We start from the raw sequence: 16,027 nt of genomic DNA on the forward strand, positions 1-16,027 counted from the left end.
GCCTTTGATATGTCGTGTTTCTGTAATATTCGACCTATTTTGTCAGTAACCCCTTTGATGTATGGCAGGACAGCGATCGATCTTGGTTGGGTCTCGTCCTGCACTCTCTGCTGCGGCTGTTGTTGTTTACCGATTGCATTGCTGATGATGCGCCTTTGGTATCCGTTTTGTCGAAGACAGGTACTAATTTTTTTCAGTTCTTCATCTCTGTTCCTCTCGTTTGTGAGTCTGAAGGACCGAGCAATTAATGTATTTGCCACTGCCTGTATCTGTGATGGGTGGTGATGAGATTTAGCGTTCAGATATCTATTAGTGTGTGTTGGTTTTCTATAGACAGTGTGTTCCAAATGTCCGTCTTCGGTCCTTGTGATGTGCACATCTAAAAAGGGCAGACTGTTATCCTCTTCAGGTTCTATTGTAAATTGAATCCTTGGGTGAATGGAATTCAGATGTTCTGTTGCTTTCTTTTCGAAGTAAATCATGAAGAGGTTGGCAATCACAGGTGAGAGAGCTGATCCCATTGCTGCTCCATCTATTTGTCGGTAAATTTTCCCGTCGTATATAAAGTAAGCGTTTTTCAGGCAATGTCTTGACAGATCTATTACGTACAGCGGGAGATCTTCGTTTTCTTCTATAAAAATATCCAAAAATATCGGATTGATTAATTAATTAATCGGTTACACCAATAGAAGCAGATTGTTCTTTGTTCAAGTGATTTTTGTTTAACACTTTTTTGACATATCTACGTTGGAAATAATGTTTATTGCTCCGTTAAAACCATTTTATTTGCATAGGGTCAAGTTCTTAAGGATGCCGCTAGAGCGCGCTTTTTAATATAATAACAGAACAATGGAAATTTCTCTAAAAAATTAAATTCATAAATATGCTTTTTATTAAAAACTTTTGGACTTTTATGACGTTGCTAATTTTATAGCATAAATTACACACTCTGTGTAAAAAACTCGTTATTGAACTTCAAAGGTGAAATCTAAAATATGTATGGCTAAATCGATGCTTCGAATTGAATTTTTGAACGTCTATCGCGAATATGATAGCACACTGAAAAAGCTTCTTTTTTTTATGTGCCGCCAGCGTTGAAACGCGTAAAACAATTCACGAATCGCGTATCTAATGAATTTTTGTTGTTGTTTCGTTGACGTTTTGCTCTGGGGCATTCGCAGAATCATTTAGCATTCCCGAATATCCAATACGATCGGTCGTACGTTCTTTTGTTTCTCGATTAATATACGTTGATCCGATCACGGGTTAATTTTATTATGGCGACGTTAATGCACGGAGTATAGTCACAACGTCCATTATTCTTCGTGTTTTCATTGTGATTTTAACGCCCGACCAAACCTAATTTCGTCCATGTTCCCCGTTAATCCATAACATTGTCCGAAAATGGTAATTGAGCAATTAACAATTTCGATAATAACATTCGAATCGAGTCGACGTTAGGACAATTAACTCTTTCCCTTGGGATAATTATGACGTTAAAACTCGACGTGTCAATTGCCAATCGTATTGCGCTGACTATTATACACCGAAAAGTTTATCAGATTATAAAAAATATTGCCTAAAGCATCACCTTTAAATGATTATATAAAAAATAATTTTCTAATCATTTTTCAAAAGCAAATAACGGTTTTAAAGAATGTTTAAAATGCGTTTCGGTTTGTTTGTAATTTTAGGAGCTTCAACATCTTCATACAAATCAGCTACAAAAAAGTGGTTTTAGCTACATCTAAAAAAAACTATGTGAGTGACGTCATGTAATGGTAAGTTCGAGGTACAGGATGTTCAGAAATAACATAAATAAAATTTTAAAAGATAGTCACTATAACGCCGCATTTCATAGCAACTAAAAAGTTGCTGGAGTCAGTTATTTTAGACAAACTAGAGTCTTTCCAAGTCCCATAAAGGCGTTCAAAAGAAAATCTGCAGTGTCCATTAAGTACTACAATTTCAATATTGTTCTTACACATTCTTTATTCGCTTTTTTGTTAATATATTGATCCTACCCTGCCTGTAGCAATAATAACTAATAACCTATATTGAAATATTACCATTTAAACGGTTAATTTAAAAACAAAATACATTGTCTTTAAATGAAATTAAAAAAAATCAAAGCAAAAGAAATAATTTAAAATTTAGTTAACAGAAGTTATTGAAGATAACTACGAGCGACATATTTATAAATTTTTTGGAATATAAACCGAATAAAGTGATGGATTTTACCAATGCTCATGCTCTTCACAAAAACTATTGATTAGCCTTTTTTTCTTTAGCATTATCTAAAAAATTGCATTGAAAAAGAATTGAAGGAAGAATTGAACGAAGCAGTAACAAACTGTTTTGTTTGAATTTATAATATTACCCTTAAAAAGGAATTCAACAGACACGGAGTATTAATACAACGCTAATGTTCTCGGATTTATATCAAAATTAGAGAAAGCAGATCAAAATCTGAAGCTTCTCAGCTTGAATATCTAAAATTTAATAGGATTTGTATTTTACGAAACAAATTAATTTAGCATCATATCTTTAACTATTATACTTGTTTTGCCTTTATTTAACTCAAATTATGCGTGCGTGGTTGGTATTTCATCTGCCCCCATTGACTTTTGATTTTTTAACGAGCGTATCATATCTAATATTTCATTTACCTCAAATATATCACATTTTAGTGTATTTTTATTTTTTTTAATGTGTCGTTTATTTTTAAATTAATTTTTGGGTGATTTTTTTGTTTCTTCAGTTTCTCGCGAACCAATTTCCTAGAGCTTTTTGTGTTTATTTTCTGCTTGACTAATTACATTCGAGTAGTGCCGATTTTTTTTTTCGATTGCAATCTGGTTATTTTTGATATAAGGTTTCTATTTAGTAGCGGGTGACTCTAAAATCACTTCCTCGGTACTGGAACAAGTTATCGAGCAGCTAACGTCGTGGCAGTTTCACAATCGGCAAGCCATTAAGCGACACACACACATAAAGACACACCAGACGCGTTCTAAATTTGTTGCTGAACGGTAGCTGTGATAGAGCTCGTTTCTCGGTTTATACTTTCTCGTAAAAAGTGTTTCCGCCTTGTTAAAGTTGGCTTTGATGCGAGAAAATGGCAGTTTGCAATGTAACGTCGACCTTATCAGGTTTATTTCCTTCGACGCTGATAGATCAAAAATTGCGCTTTTATTATTTGTTCTGTGGCACTCCTCTCTTTTCCTCTCTCGTTCTCTCAACCCTATGTCAAAACGATCTCTCTTACGATCTTTTATCGAGGCACGGCAGTAGCCGACGACGTAATTGCTGAACACTGTAGCTCGTTCTTCGTCTAACGCAAGGAGTATCCTGACAGTTTATCAAAATATGACTACTTTCCCTGCAAAATATTTTTTTATCTTTTATGGTCGACAAACCTGGCAGAAGCATCTTTTTCAGGGACTCAGGCAAATATTTGTTAGGCATTTGTTATTTCGTTACAATTTGATGCAACATAAATATAAAGCACATATATACATAAAGGATTCGAATTTAGCTCGACGTTTTATATCCTATTTGTTAAAACGTCGGAAAATATAAATATAGATAGGTATATCTTCTGTGATATTGTCGCCGGAATTTATTGCGAAATATATTTTATACTTTATAGAGATACGGTTTTTTGTGTGCGTTGTCATTAATCGAAACCTCTTGACAACGGGAAAAATGACATTTGATGCTTCATATTTGTTTACTAACAATTTTTCTTGCAAACACATAACGGAATAAACAGTAACATTTTTGCCTAAATATGGCTTCGTACGAAATATTAATGTAGTCCAATAAGCAATGAAATTGTTTTGGATTGACGCGTTGATTCTGGTTCTGGATTTATATTTTAAGGTGTTTTTCTTGATTCGTTAGGCAATTTAAATTTTAGGTCCTTGTGAATTCGGGCTGAAAACCTTTTACCTGTTGTTGTACAACAAAAAAATTCCTTATAGACAACGTGCCCAATTAAGTTATTATATAATATGGAAAACTTTTTATTTTGGGTTTTATGATAACAGCTTAGTCTTTATAAAAAGTTCTGATTGTTCTAAAATTTGAAATTGAAATATAACTTTTGTTGAGACTGGTGAATACCTCATATACCAAATAGTTATAGACGAGAGTAAAGTGCCTACAAAAATTGATAATAATTGAAAACTATGGTCAGATACCCAATATTATCTATCTGATGTTTTTATAAACTTCTCGTTATTAATATTGATAATTTATAAAATAAAAAAAAAAACAAAATACAAGAAATGGCAGCTCCCGTAAGGTTAAAGTAATGATACTTACTACGTGTCAGTTAACTTTTTATTCAATTCATTTGCATGCAGTAAAACCTAGTTAAACCGTACCAGGTGGGAACTTAATAATAGGTACGTTATACCAAAATTTTCTTCAGAAAAGAATTAAAACCATATGCTTAGATCTTTGTTTTTATTTATTCTTGGACATACTACGTCTTATAAAGGAAAGCTCAAACGACCTAACAAAAGATTTATTTTATTTTATGTATGTATATGTAAAAAAATTCCTTTATTAGAGTTTACTTTTGCCGATTTATAAGAATAATTTGCTGTAAATACAGAACTTAAAATACGATTTTCTGTATTGCTTCTATTTTCTAAAAATCGTTTTACATTTTTGATCTCTGTTACGGCGTTATGACAAGTTGGAGATGTTTCTTCCGGCACTTCTTTGTCTTCTTCATTTGCTGTGGTTGCCGCAATACCGTAGTGAGATTGAATTTCATACGAAGTTATTCTTTTATGAAAATTATTTTGTGATCATACCTTACGGATGGTTGGATATCTGACAACAATCTTGAATCTTGAATTATGATCTACTGCCTTAATAATAATGGTCGATATTTTCAAAAATACAAGTACTTTAGAATAAAAAGTTTCCCATGCGGCGCCGACCTAATTAAACAATGTACAATGGCTTCCAAAATTCTGAAAAATGCAAAGGTACATTGTAGAAGTAGAAAAATCTAGAAAAGCGTAATTTTTTTTTATATTTCAAAAATTTCAAAGCTGTTTTTCATTTATCTTACAGAGCACGTCCCTATTGGTACTGCCGTTCGTACCAGCGTCGAATCTATTCTTCCCCGTGGGATTCGTGGTAGCGGAACGCGTTCTCTACATGCCATCGATGGGTTTCTGCATGATGATCGCTTACGGCTGGCACACTATCCGCGAAAAACTCAACAGAAAGCTCGCGTGGGCTTGTCTGTGTCTCATGCTCCTCTCCCACGGGACGAAGACCTATTTACGAAATTGGGACTGGGAGAATGAATACACGATTTTCATGTCGGGTCTGCGGGTCAACCAACGGAACGCCAAACTGTTCAATAACGTCGGCCACGCGTTAGAAAGTCGCGGCGAGTTCGAAGACGCATTGGCCTTTTTCAAAACTGCGGTGAGCGTCCAAAACGACGACGTCGGCGCCTACATCAACGTCGGACGCACTTACAATCACTTGAAAATGTATAAAGAAGCGGAAGAGGCTTATCTTAAGGCGAAATCGCTGTTACCCAAAGCGAAACCAGGCGAGTCCTATCAGGCTAGGATTGCTCCGAATCACCTGAACGTTTTCCTCAACCTGGCCAACTTGATATCGAAGAACCACACGCGATTGGAAGAGGCCGACATGCTTTACCGGCAGGCGATCAGCATGAGAGCGGATTACACCCAGGCGTATATTAATAGAGGCGATATATTGATAAAACTGAATAGGACGAAGGAAGCGCAAGAGGTTTACGAGCGGGCCCTTTTGTACGACAGCAACAATCCGGACATTTATTACAATGTAAGTAAATTCATTTTTCAAAATGTAAACGGTCGCCGCCATTCCCCGCCTAATCCCCATTGTTAAGCCCCTTCGACTTTTAAACTGATAATATATCGAGGAAATGGGGCAGTTCTCGCGCCAGTGCGGGGTGTTTTATAACCCCATCCCCCGCCCGCCTTTGTCGCCGGAAAATCAGGAGGGGATAACTCAGGCGTCGGTTAGAATTTCCATTCGACTGCTGGTCTTTTCCAATACCCCATGACCGGGTATCTACCTGATGAACTCGATCAAAATTGTGCATCTAAAATGGTCTTTGCAGGTTGTAATAATTCATTTTTTTTTTAAAACGTCAACGTCAAAGATTTTTTTTCGTTGTTTTTTTTTTTTTTTCAAAATAAGAAGGGTGATCTAACATTTTATGTAAATATTTATGCGCAAACTTCAATTTTTCTACTACTAAACGATATACCCCAAAAAACTTAGATAGGTAGTAAAAACGCGAAATAATATAAAACAATGTCTTATCGTAGTTATCTGCCATTAGTAATAATGTATGTAACAAAAAAATCAATGAAATCAAGAAATCAACCCCTATTACTACAGGTGTCACTCTACATTAAATTTATCCCAAAACCTTCATTGATGTTTGGTATCATTAGTCTTTTAATTAGATACTGTTAAAAAGATTTAAATTTGAATTTACAGATCATGAAAAAATAAAAATTCATTCCAAAGCTGTACACAACGCGCCGCGATTGTCTGCCTTGGCTACTAACACGATTTATATAGTACAAATTTTCAAAGTTTGCCACTTAATTACTATATTGTTTTTTTTTTTTGTTCCCTTTTTTCACCGATCGAATCGACCACCAGTAATGGACCGTCCACAACAGACACACGTATTAGCGGAAAATGAAAAAACCATCCATCCCCTTCATCCGTTTATCACCTTTAATTTCCGTTTATTGGAGATAATTGCTTTTGTGTCGAAAAATTACGCGCCATTGTTCGAATCCGGGACGTTTCGAGGGCGCCAAGTCCTCGCTATCGAACGTTCCAAGCCAAACAGTCTCCCTACTTAGACATCGCATTGGCGTAGTGTGCCATAATAATAAATATCGAAAAATCAGCAATTAGCAAAGGGTCTCACGCTGATTCGATCTGTCAAAAATTTCAAAGGATTGACTACAGAACATACAATTTAAATCTGCAGTCCGATAGGTGGAATTTGTTGCCCGTAAATATTAAGAGATTGTCCTCAGCGACAACGGTATCGTTAAGACTGTGTCATAAGATATTGTTCGCGAGTGAGGTCTATATGCACATGTACACCGCGTGCCAAATAAAGCGATCATGTCTTTGCTATTTAAGAAATACCTAATATTGCCAACAAATGCCCTAATGTGGGCAGCTTTAAATTCAATAAGAATTTTTGAGGGTGTTATCCTAAACCTCGAATATCTCAAAAAATAAATACAAATTACAAATTTACCTTATTTTTTGTCCTGGAATTGATATCTGAATAAAAATATAGTGTGTTCCATTTGAAAATCTTGATATTTTGTTAATTGAATTCGCCAAAACGGCACCACCTATTTGGGACACCCTGTATAAGTTAAGGCATATCTGTCAAACTGGTTGAGTTGTGTATCATCTCCTTAGTCTGTGGTTAACTTTTCGTTGCAATAACTGTATCAGTAGCGTCACAACACAATTTTATATGGGGCAATCAAAATATTAAAAAAAAAACACATAACCTTAATTTCTGCAAAATGCCAGTAAAAATTTCTTAAGAAAGTGATCTTTATTTTAACCAAGGATTCCAAAAACGTCGAAATATGCATTCCATTTAAAAAAACAAAATTGATGATTGATGAACATTTTAAATCTTCTGGAGAGTCCATGAAACTTTTCTTTTTATTTGGCACACGGTGTACGCGATCTGTAACCGAAGCGGACTCCTCTTAGGAGATTTCTAAACGAAGTCAGCTAAAATGATAAAATTCTTAAGTTCACTGAATCATATCCTATTTCTGATTTAAACGTCTGCAATTTAAATTGGTCCATTTTAAACAGAACACAAAAAATAACATGCAGGGGCAATATGAATAAAAACAATTGCAAGTTTTTTATTGTTTATATGTTTTTTATTGTTTTATATGTTGAATATGGACAGCTTATTTAAAAAACGGTGGTAAAACATTTTGTCATTCCATTCGTTCCTGGACGATAATTTATTTTATCCATAATAAACGTTTTTGTTGCAATCTTCAAACTACCCAAAAAAATTGTATAACCCTTTATGCAGGGCAGAGCTAAGGGTGTGCACCCGTAATTCCTTTTTTACGTATAATTTCTCGAAATTCCACGGAATTCCCTACTTCAGCTCCGCCCCCACTCAAACAATATATAAGCAGGTCCAAAGTAGAATACGAGCCAGTTTTATCTAAGCTCTGCTCTGCGGACGAAACGTCAGCAAGTTCGATTTATCAACAGTAGTAGAAGTTTTGTAAATAGTATCGCAGTAGCCCGCGGAAGTTTCTTTGAAAAGTTTAAGAAAAAAAGTTATACATTTCTTTTGACGAAACAACCCATTTTCGAGATATTAGCATTGTTATATGATATTTAAAGCAAATCGTTGGCTCCAAAATAGTTCACTAAAAATAAGTATATTCAGCGTTGACATTCATTAATTTAAATAAAAGATATTTTATCGCATAGTGAATAATGACAAATAATAAAATTATGCGTTAGTATAGCCCAAACTAAATTCTGCATAACAGTTAGGGCCGAGAAATCAATAAAAAACATAATCAAAATCGAACCAATGAACATATAAATGTACAATATCACCGAAAAAAACCTGAATATCTTAATATCATAGCATTACTAGTATTAGTAGTATTTTACTGAAATTCCTAAATCACTAGTGACTCAAATGTCGCTTACCACACTTGTTACATAATATACTATTATCAGCAATACCATTTTTACCCGAAATCGACCAGTTGTACGAAAAAAAAAAAGAAGAGAAATTTACTCCAAATTGAATGAAAATTTTGAAAGTAATTTTTAGTTTTAAAGAAATCATTTTTTCTTTCAAAAATATTCAGTGTAATTCCACTTTCTTCATACTGTCCACCGCCATTCCATTGCGGTTTACCCCTGGTCCTCCCCTAAAAAATGAAATACGCTCACTATTTTAGTGCCCATCATATAGGGAGCAATTTGGAGGGCTCTCAAATAGAGCAAAATATGAGAATCACCTATTGTAGAAAATTGTTGAAAATCCCCTTTAGTAGTTCTCTCTGTTTAATATTTCACACAATGTGATCCACCCTATCTCTTTCACCGACGAAGAGGAACTCTTAATTTTGTTCAGTCTTCGGTGCGTTTTTTTGCATACGCAACTGATTACTTTTCTTATTCTGTCCATTAATCCTGGTCCACCGTTTTATATTACCGGCGTTTTCCTGGAAACTCTGTACCCACGCTGCCGGAGATCGCAGCTTAGTTTCTTTATATTTACCCATTCAAATTCGAAGGGTCTAATTAAAACTCGGCCCTGGGCTGCTCTATAATTTCTCCGAAAATCTACATAACACGTTTTAAATTGCCCATCAAAATAATAGACGAAACGCACCCTTCGCCATTATTAGAGTTTACCGCTACGTTTAACGTATCTTAAGTGAAATTTGCACCACAGAGGGCTTCGTCGCGAACTAAGCCTTTCCGCATACCCAATTACGTTGAAATTAGAGATGTCGTCCATTTTTAATAACCGCAGGTTTTTTTTTTTATTATATCCGCTTTGAACGAAAAAAAAAAACGTAACGGGTTATACGCCCAGTTTCGAAAACAAATTTAATTAGCGTGTACCAAGTTTCGACAATATTAATGGTTTCTTTTACGATGGAACTTACTTCGCCGCTTTGACGCTTTAAGTTTGTTTGCTAAGGGAAAAATAACTCGGCTTTTCGAACGTGTAATTACTATACAAATAGAGGGCCTCGCCGTTTGAATTATTACTTCTCCGAACACTTACGACTCCTCCCATGGAAGGGGCAACTTGGTATAATAACTTAACTTCAGACAAATAGCCCTAAATATGGTAATCCAGTCAAATTATATACAAAAACAATCAAATTGATTTTTTCTTTCTTTCTTTATCCAAAAAATATGTCAGGAATAAATTGTAGCCTTCTTTTTTACTGGTGTACCCAAAGTCTCCCACCAAACTCCAGTTCTGTCGGAACTTTGGTTATTTGAAATTTCTAATGTACATCGTTTTTCAAGAAAATCTGTAGAGTATGAACAATGGAAAAAGTATACTCCAGTCGGGGGAGTAGTGCCATTACGTCACGTATAGTGATGTAATCAAAGATAATCCGTATGTCTTAGCCAACAATATTTGATAGTTTGCAATATAAAACACAAATATATTCGCGAAATATAAAGGAAAATCTAGTTAATTGAAATATTATTTAGATATTTATTTAAAAATATCCAATATTTAAATTAAAGGATGTGAATAGAACAGAAATCTCGAAATCAACTAATGAGTTCAATATGAAGGCAGTATACTGCTAGGAATGTATTAACGAATGTCTACGCATTCGAGGAGGGAGTGAGTGACTACATAAAATAGAGTTTACAATTGTGATTTCTTAATTTCCAGCTTGGCGTAGTATTCCTGGAACAGGGTAAAGCGTCGCAAGCTCTGGCCTACCTCGACAAAGCTCTCGAGTTTGATCCCGAACACGAACAAGCCTTGCTCAACTCCGCCATACTGCTCCAGGAATTTGGACGAGCAGAGTTTCGAAAAACGGCACGCGAAAGGTTGCTGAAATTGCTAGCTAAAGACACCAACAACGAGAGAGTCCATTTTAACTTGGGCATGTTGGCGATGGACGAAAAGGACATCGAGGAGGCGGAACACTGGTTCAGGAGGGCCGTGCACTTGAAGGCCGACTTCAGGAGTGCACTATTTAATCTCGCGTTGCTTCTGGCCGACGACCAGAGACCTCTGGAGGCGGCGCCTTTCTTAAATCAACTGGTTAAGTATCATCCGGACCACGTGAAGGGACTTATCTTGTTGGGGGATATTTATATCAATAATATCAAGGATCTGGATGCCGCAGAAAATGTGAGTACCGTTAAGAAAGAGCTCTCCCGAGAAATTGTGGCAGGAGAAGTGGCAAAAAAATTGCCATTCCTTATTGTCTTGTCAACCAAATAAAAGTAGATCAAAGGACTAAGAAAGTAAATAGCTTTCATTATTTTAAGCAAAGCAAAGTTTCACACATCATAGTGTCCAATGCATTAAGCGTTATTTTTATATTTTTTACTACCTGCTACTAATCTATTTGCCGAATCTTTCATTTATCATTACCTTCGTTGGAATTTTTGATTTGAAAATCGAATCTTGGGACCACCCAATTGTCTTCAAAATAATCAATAATATTGTGTGTTTTCGGGCAATTCTCCCTGTACTTTTGACGAAACTCTGCGATGGCATGATGAAAATAGGTGTTGGTTTAGTGTTACAGAAAAATCTTGGAGCTTGAGCCGGAAAATATCCAGGGTCTTCACAACCTTTGCGTGGTGCATGTTGAACGCGGAAAACTACTGGAGGCCCAAAAATGTCTGGAAGAAGCGCACAGTCTCGCCCCCGAGGAAGAATACATCGTCAAGCATTTGCAAATCGTGAAGAATCGAATAGCGAAACTCAACGTCGACGGTCAGCCGAAGAACGATTCCAAGGAGACGAGCAAAGTGGTGTCGAACAAGAGTATCGACGAAAACGAAAAAAGGACTCAACCGGTGGTGAGCAAAGACACGGAGAAGCAGAGGTACAGCAGCAGAGTGGTGGACACCGAGCCGATGTTTGTGAAAAACGTCGACAATACGGAATACGCCAGTTTTACTGAATACAATGAATCTGGAACTGAAATCAGCTCGAATAGGAGTACGCAGAGTGACGTCGGTAGTGACGTCGACGAACCATCGTCTGGCATGTCTTAGCAATGAGCCACTAGATCTGAGAATTGAGATCTTTTAACGCCGGAACGACTAGAGAGTTGAATTCATGGTACTTTATACTCAATTTCTAAGGACTATTTTATACGAGCCATTAGATGTAGTGTTGATTCTGTGATACTCAGAATAATCGTTTGAATTCTATTTTGACCTAAACGTGAAAGTCTAATTATTAAATTTAATCCTAAACAAAAAAAAACACTTTTTATACATTCAGCATGCGATGATGATAACCCGTATGTGACTTAATGTTTACAATCATTTTCGTTCTCGGATAGAATGTACTTAAGAAATATTTGATATATCTAAACGTTAATTGGAACGGTTTTCTGAGCGCTCAGAAAATGCAAATCAAAGATGGTATTAAAGAATTCGGAGCTTTCTATGACGTGGCGCCTCTGGGAATACCTATTAAGGCCAATTAAAAATTTGGTACTATAGTTTTTGATACTGAAAACACTACGTGAATAAGAATAGCATTAAGAGGACAAGACAGATCCCCCTCTAATATCAAGGTTAAGGTTTTTTCCCCTTAATAAAAATATAATGCTTCTAAAATATATACAAATAACGTCAATCGTTCTCCTAATTTCATATTGGCTTGTTTTGCAAGGGTATATATTTAAGCAGTCTAGAAACTGTTTAATCCGTGAGCGTAATTAAGCACGAAACCGAACTTAAACAATTTACCATTCAAATGAAGTATGTATAAATCAAAAAACGTAAAACAACGTTTCACGTATATAAACACTCGCCAGCGGCCATCTTCTCGTTTTCGACCAGCACCTTTTTACTGCGGGACTATACGTATCTAGTTCAATGAGGCGTTCTGGTCAACGGTCAATTCGTTTATGGGCGGATAGATGGTGGTGCGGGTGTTCATTTGTTACAGCAGTAAATTAGCTAGCGAGTGACCTTTCTTTGTCTTGTTGTCGCTGTTTTTTCTTTTTGAGAAAATTCGTTTTGGTCACGGTGCAGTGATTTTTTTATGGATCTTTGCGATCACTTACGGATATATGGCCTAAAAAAACAACATTAACAAAGAGGCTATTTTTGTATTCGACTTCAAAACGTCTTCCTGTAGCGTTCGCGGGCGACTAAAAATTACACAAAAAATTCTTTCTATACGTCTTTGATTTGGATGTTTGTTTGTGATCTTCTTGTGATTTACCATTCTTTAATCAGTATTTTTATTTTGCCATTCGACTGCGTTGACCACACACACAATTTTTACACGTCTCTCAAACGCTTTCCCTAATTTTGAAAACGCTTGTTAGTTACTTAGATTTCGCCATTAATTCTAACATTAAGGTTTCGATTTGCCCGGCCAAATGAAGCATTAAAATTATTTTATAATGGAATCTATAAATGTGACAATATTTTGAGTGCTACGTGGAGAGCGTTTCGCTGGGCAAGTCACAAATACCCGATGATTTATTTTTCGTTTTCCCGTCGACTCTAGTATATAAAAATGCTAAAAAGTAAATATTACATAAATGTCTTGGTGTTAAGGTCTTTTAGCAAATAGTTTAGATTATAATCCACGTGGCCAAATGATGATGACTCTTTTAGATAGAACTTGTTGGCTTGGATATTTAATTTCCAAAATATATTCAGCTACCGTGGATCCTCGTTTCCTTCTCGATTTTTATTTATAAAGATTGCGTCTAGCTCGAATACGGCCACTCGGGCCAGTCTCTCTCGTTATGTCGAGTTGAAGATGGCGGCGAGCGACGGCATTTTCGCGGGACGCTCTAATTATGTAAAGGGTGCCTTGGAATCTTTAATTAAGGCAAATGATTTTGTAATATAGATATAAATATTTTTCTATGTTGTCAAACTGTTCATATAGAATTTTAAATAAACGATGATAAATAATTCTGTAAAAAGGTGTATAATGTGGAGGTATGTTTATTATTCCTGTGACTGAGTTTTGTTTTTCTTTTAGAGGTTTTCCGATAAAAAGTTGTTAACCCCGAATATACAATTTTATATTAAAAGCTGTAGGCAAATTCTGATGCGTTTTATTTTTGCCTTTCTTCGGCACGTAGACGGAATCACAATATGTATATATATTTGATCAGTTCTGTAAAATGCGACCTATTCGTCGCGTCAGCGGTAATCCTAACAATTTTACTCGTAATATGCCCAGTTAAACTAACTTCGAAATAAGAGAGCTGCACGTTTCGAAGATCGAAATAAAATCGTAATTTTAGCAATCGAAAATTAAGATTATATTCAAAATTTTCCTGTTTTCTAAAATACAAGATGGCGGACAACAAATCGGCATGAACTCGAACTTCATTCTCAATCTTGAGAAAACATATCCTGACTCCAATAAAAAAATATATATCCGTATTAATTGTGAATAAAGAGGGGAAATTGTGTGTGTAAAATAAGTTAAATTAGAGCAGAACCTGTGCTGCGGAAATTTTGGGGTTACAATTTTGTGATACTGCAGAACATATCGATTAAATTTGTACGCAGTGCCGTCACCGCCACTGGCGCCATCTGCAAGTTTAGAACTACACCTTCCGCATGATGTTGGGGCATACGATGAGAGAAACGTTTAGAAACAGGTTCAATAGTTTGGAGTTTTGACTGCAGATGACTCTACTCGCATATTTTTTGAAAATTTTGCCAAGCTCCTCCTGGTATTTACTATATTAGTACTTTTTTTATTTGCTTTAATATTTAAATTGCGAAATATTTGATTGATAATTATTTTACATTAAACGGTGAGCACGATCACGTCAAAAAGACGTAGGTATTATTACGTTTATAAAAAATGTTTTATTCAAGAAACAAACAAATGTGTAACGACATTTTAATGTTAGATTATAACGTTAGCTCTAGACATTTGACGTAAGCGGATAGCAATAACGGAGCACTTATTGACGTCATTCTGTGAGCTGAGCATTATTCAATTTGAGTAAGTTCCATTTACATCATGCAAACTTTGAAGACTGTAAATACATTAAATAAATTATATTCCGCGTCAATGTATAAAAAATTTGCTTCTCTGGATTTTAAAATTATTAATTAACAAAGTTTGTCACAATTGTAACGAAAAAATCTATTTCCTGTTGACGTTTTATCCACCCGAAATGTTGATTCTTTTGTGTCCATGGCAATAATTAAAACGTTCAACTTTCTAATTGCGTCAAACAACTGCCTAACTAGAAAATGCAATTTACTTTGTCGTAGCCCGGGAGAGTGGCACATTTTTAATCTTTCCGGTATAGCGATCACAAAATAATGAACATTATACTATACGTGGCATAATGATGAATCACCGCGTGGCGAGATTGAAAACGGCTGGGGGAATTTAATTAAATTCATAACCGTATAATGTAGTTATTAATTAGAAAAACAAGAAGATTTATCCGACTAAAATGTCGGGATGGTTGAGTTTGTATGTGCGGGCGAAACCCGCAATGTAAAGTTGTATAGGGAGGAAAACTTCAATCTGTATAAGTGGCGTGAAAGACGAAAATACGTGCTCTGATTTTTTTTCTTTCACGTTTGCTTAGATAATACTAATTATATATTATAATTAGTAACTACTGCTTATAATTGTGAATGTTAGAAAGAAACTTGATATAAGTGCAGAAACAATTAGAAATGTTTAGAATTTCGCCACTTTTTCTAATTTCTCTATTATTGTTTTTCTATATAGTTTTTGTGTACCGCTGAAGATTTCGTTATAAAACTTTTACCTCCCCTTCGAGCTACACAAAGAAGCTCTTCTTCATTGCCTCGGTTATCTCAGCACAAAACATATCGCTAGTGACTGTTGAAGTTCATTTCTCTTTCTCTTTTCAGATAGTATCAAACTTACCTATCTACTTTTTCAATGAATTTTTTTCTTTCAGATGTAAAAAAGACGCCTTACAGGAAAACGACTTTTTCTTAAGACGTAAAATAAAAAATTGCTCCATGTTTGCGCGTAATTTAAACATCTCGGATGCGGCAGGAAACAAATGAGGGCATGTTATAAAGATAAACCAAAAGTAATTCGGGAGCCAAAGTCCTTTGTACACCCACTTTAAAACGGATTTAGGATTTACGACACTACGGGGCCCCTGTTAAACGATTTTAAATTCGCACGGATTTGAGAATGAAATTCGTGTACAAATTGGTTTTGTATTCACTCGGC

General features: G+C 35.5%; 1 protein-coding gene across 1 annotated transcript in view; it reads left to right on the forward strand.

The window, feature by feature from the left end:
* LOC132704421 (protein O-mannosyl-transferase Tmtc3-like) overlaps positions 1-13,872 on the forward strand; it is a 91,297-nt gene extending 77,425 nt beyond the window's left edge. Inside the window, exons 7-9 of the mRNA XM_060674414.1 lie at positions 5,095-5,847; positions 10,508-10,975; positions 11,371-13,872. Of these exons, the coding sequence (XP_060530397.1) occupies positions 5,095-5,847; positions 10,508-10,975; positions 11,371-11,853 (1,704 nt within the window). The 3' untranslated portion in view covers positions 11,854-13,872. The remainder of the gene's footprint in view (positions 1-5,094; positions 5,848-10,507; positions 10,976-11,370) is intronic.
* The last annotated feature ends 2,155 nt before the right edge of the window (positions 13,873-16,027 follow it).

Source organism: Cylas formicarius, unplaced genomic scaffold, assembly GCF_029955315.1.
Source record: "Cylas formicarius isolate icCylForm1 unplaced genomic scaffold, icCylForm1.1 PGA_scaffold_7__23_contigs__length_41026272, whole genome shotgun sequence".
NCBI classification, from domain to species: Eukaryota; Metazoa; Arthropoda; class Insecta; order Coleoptera; family Brentidae; genus Cylas; species Cylas formicarius.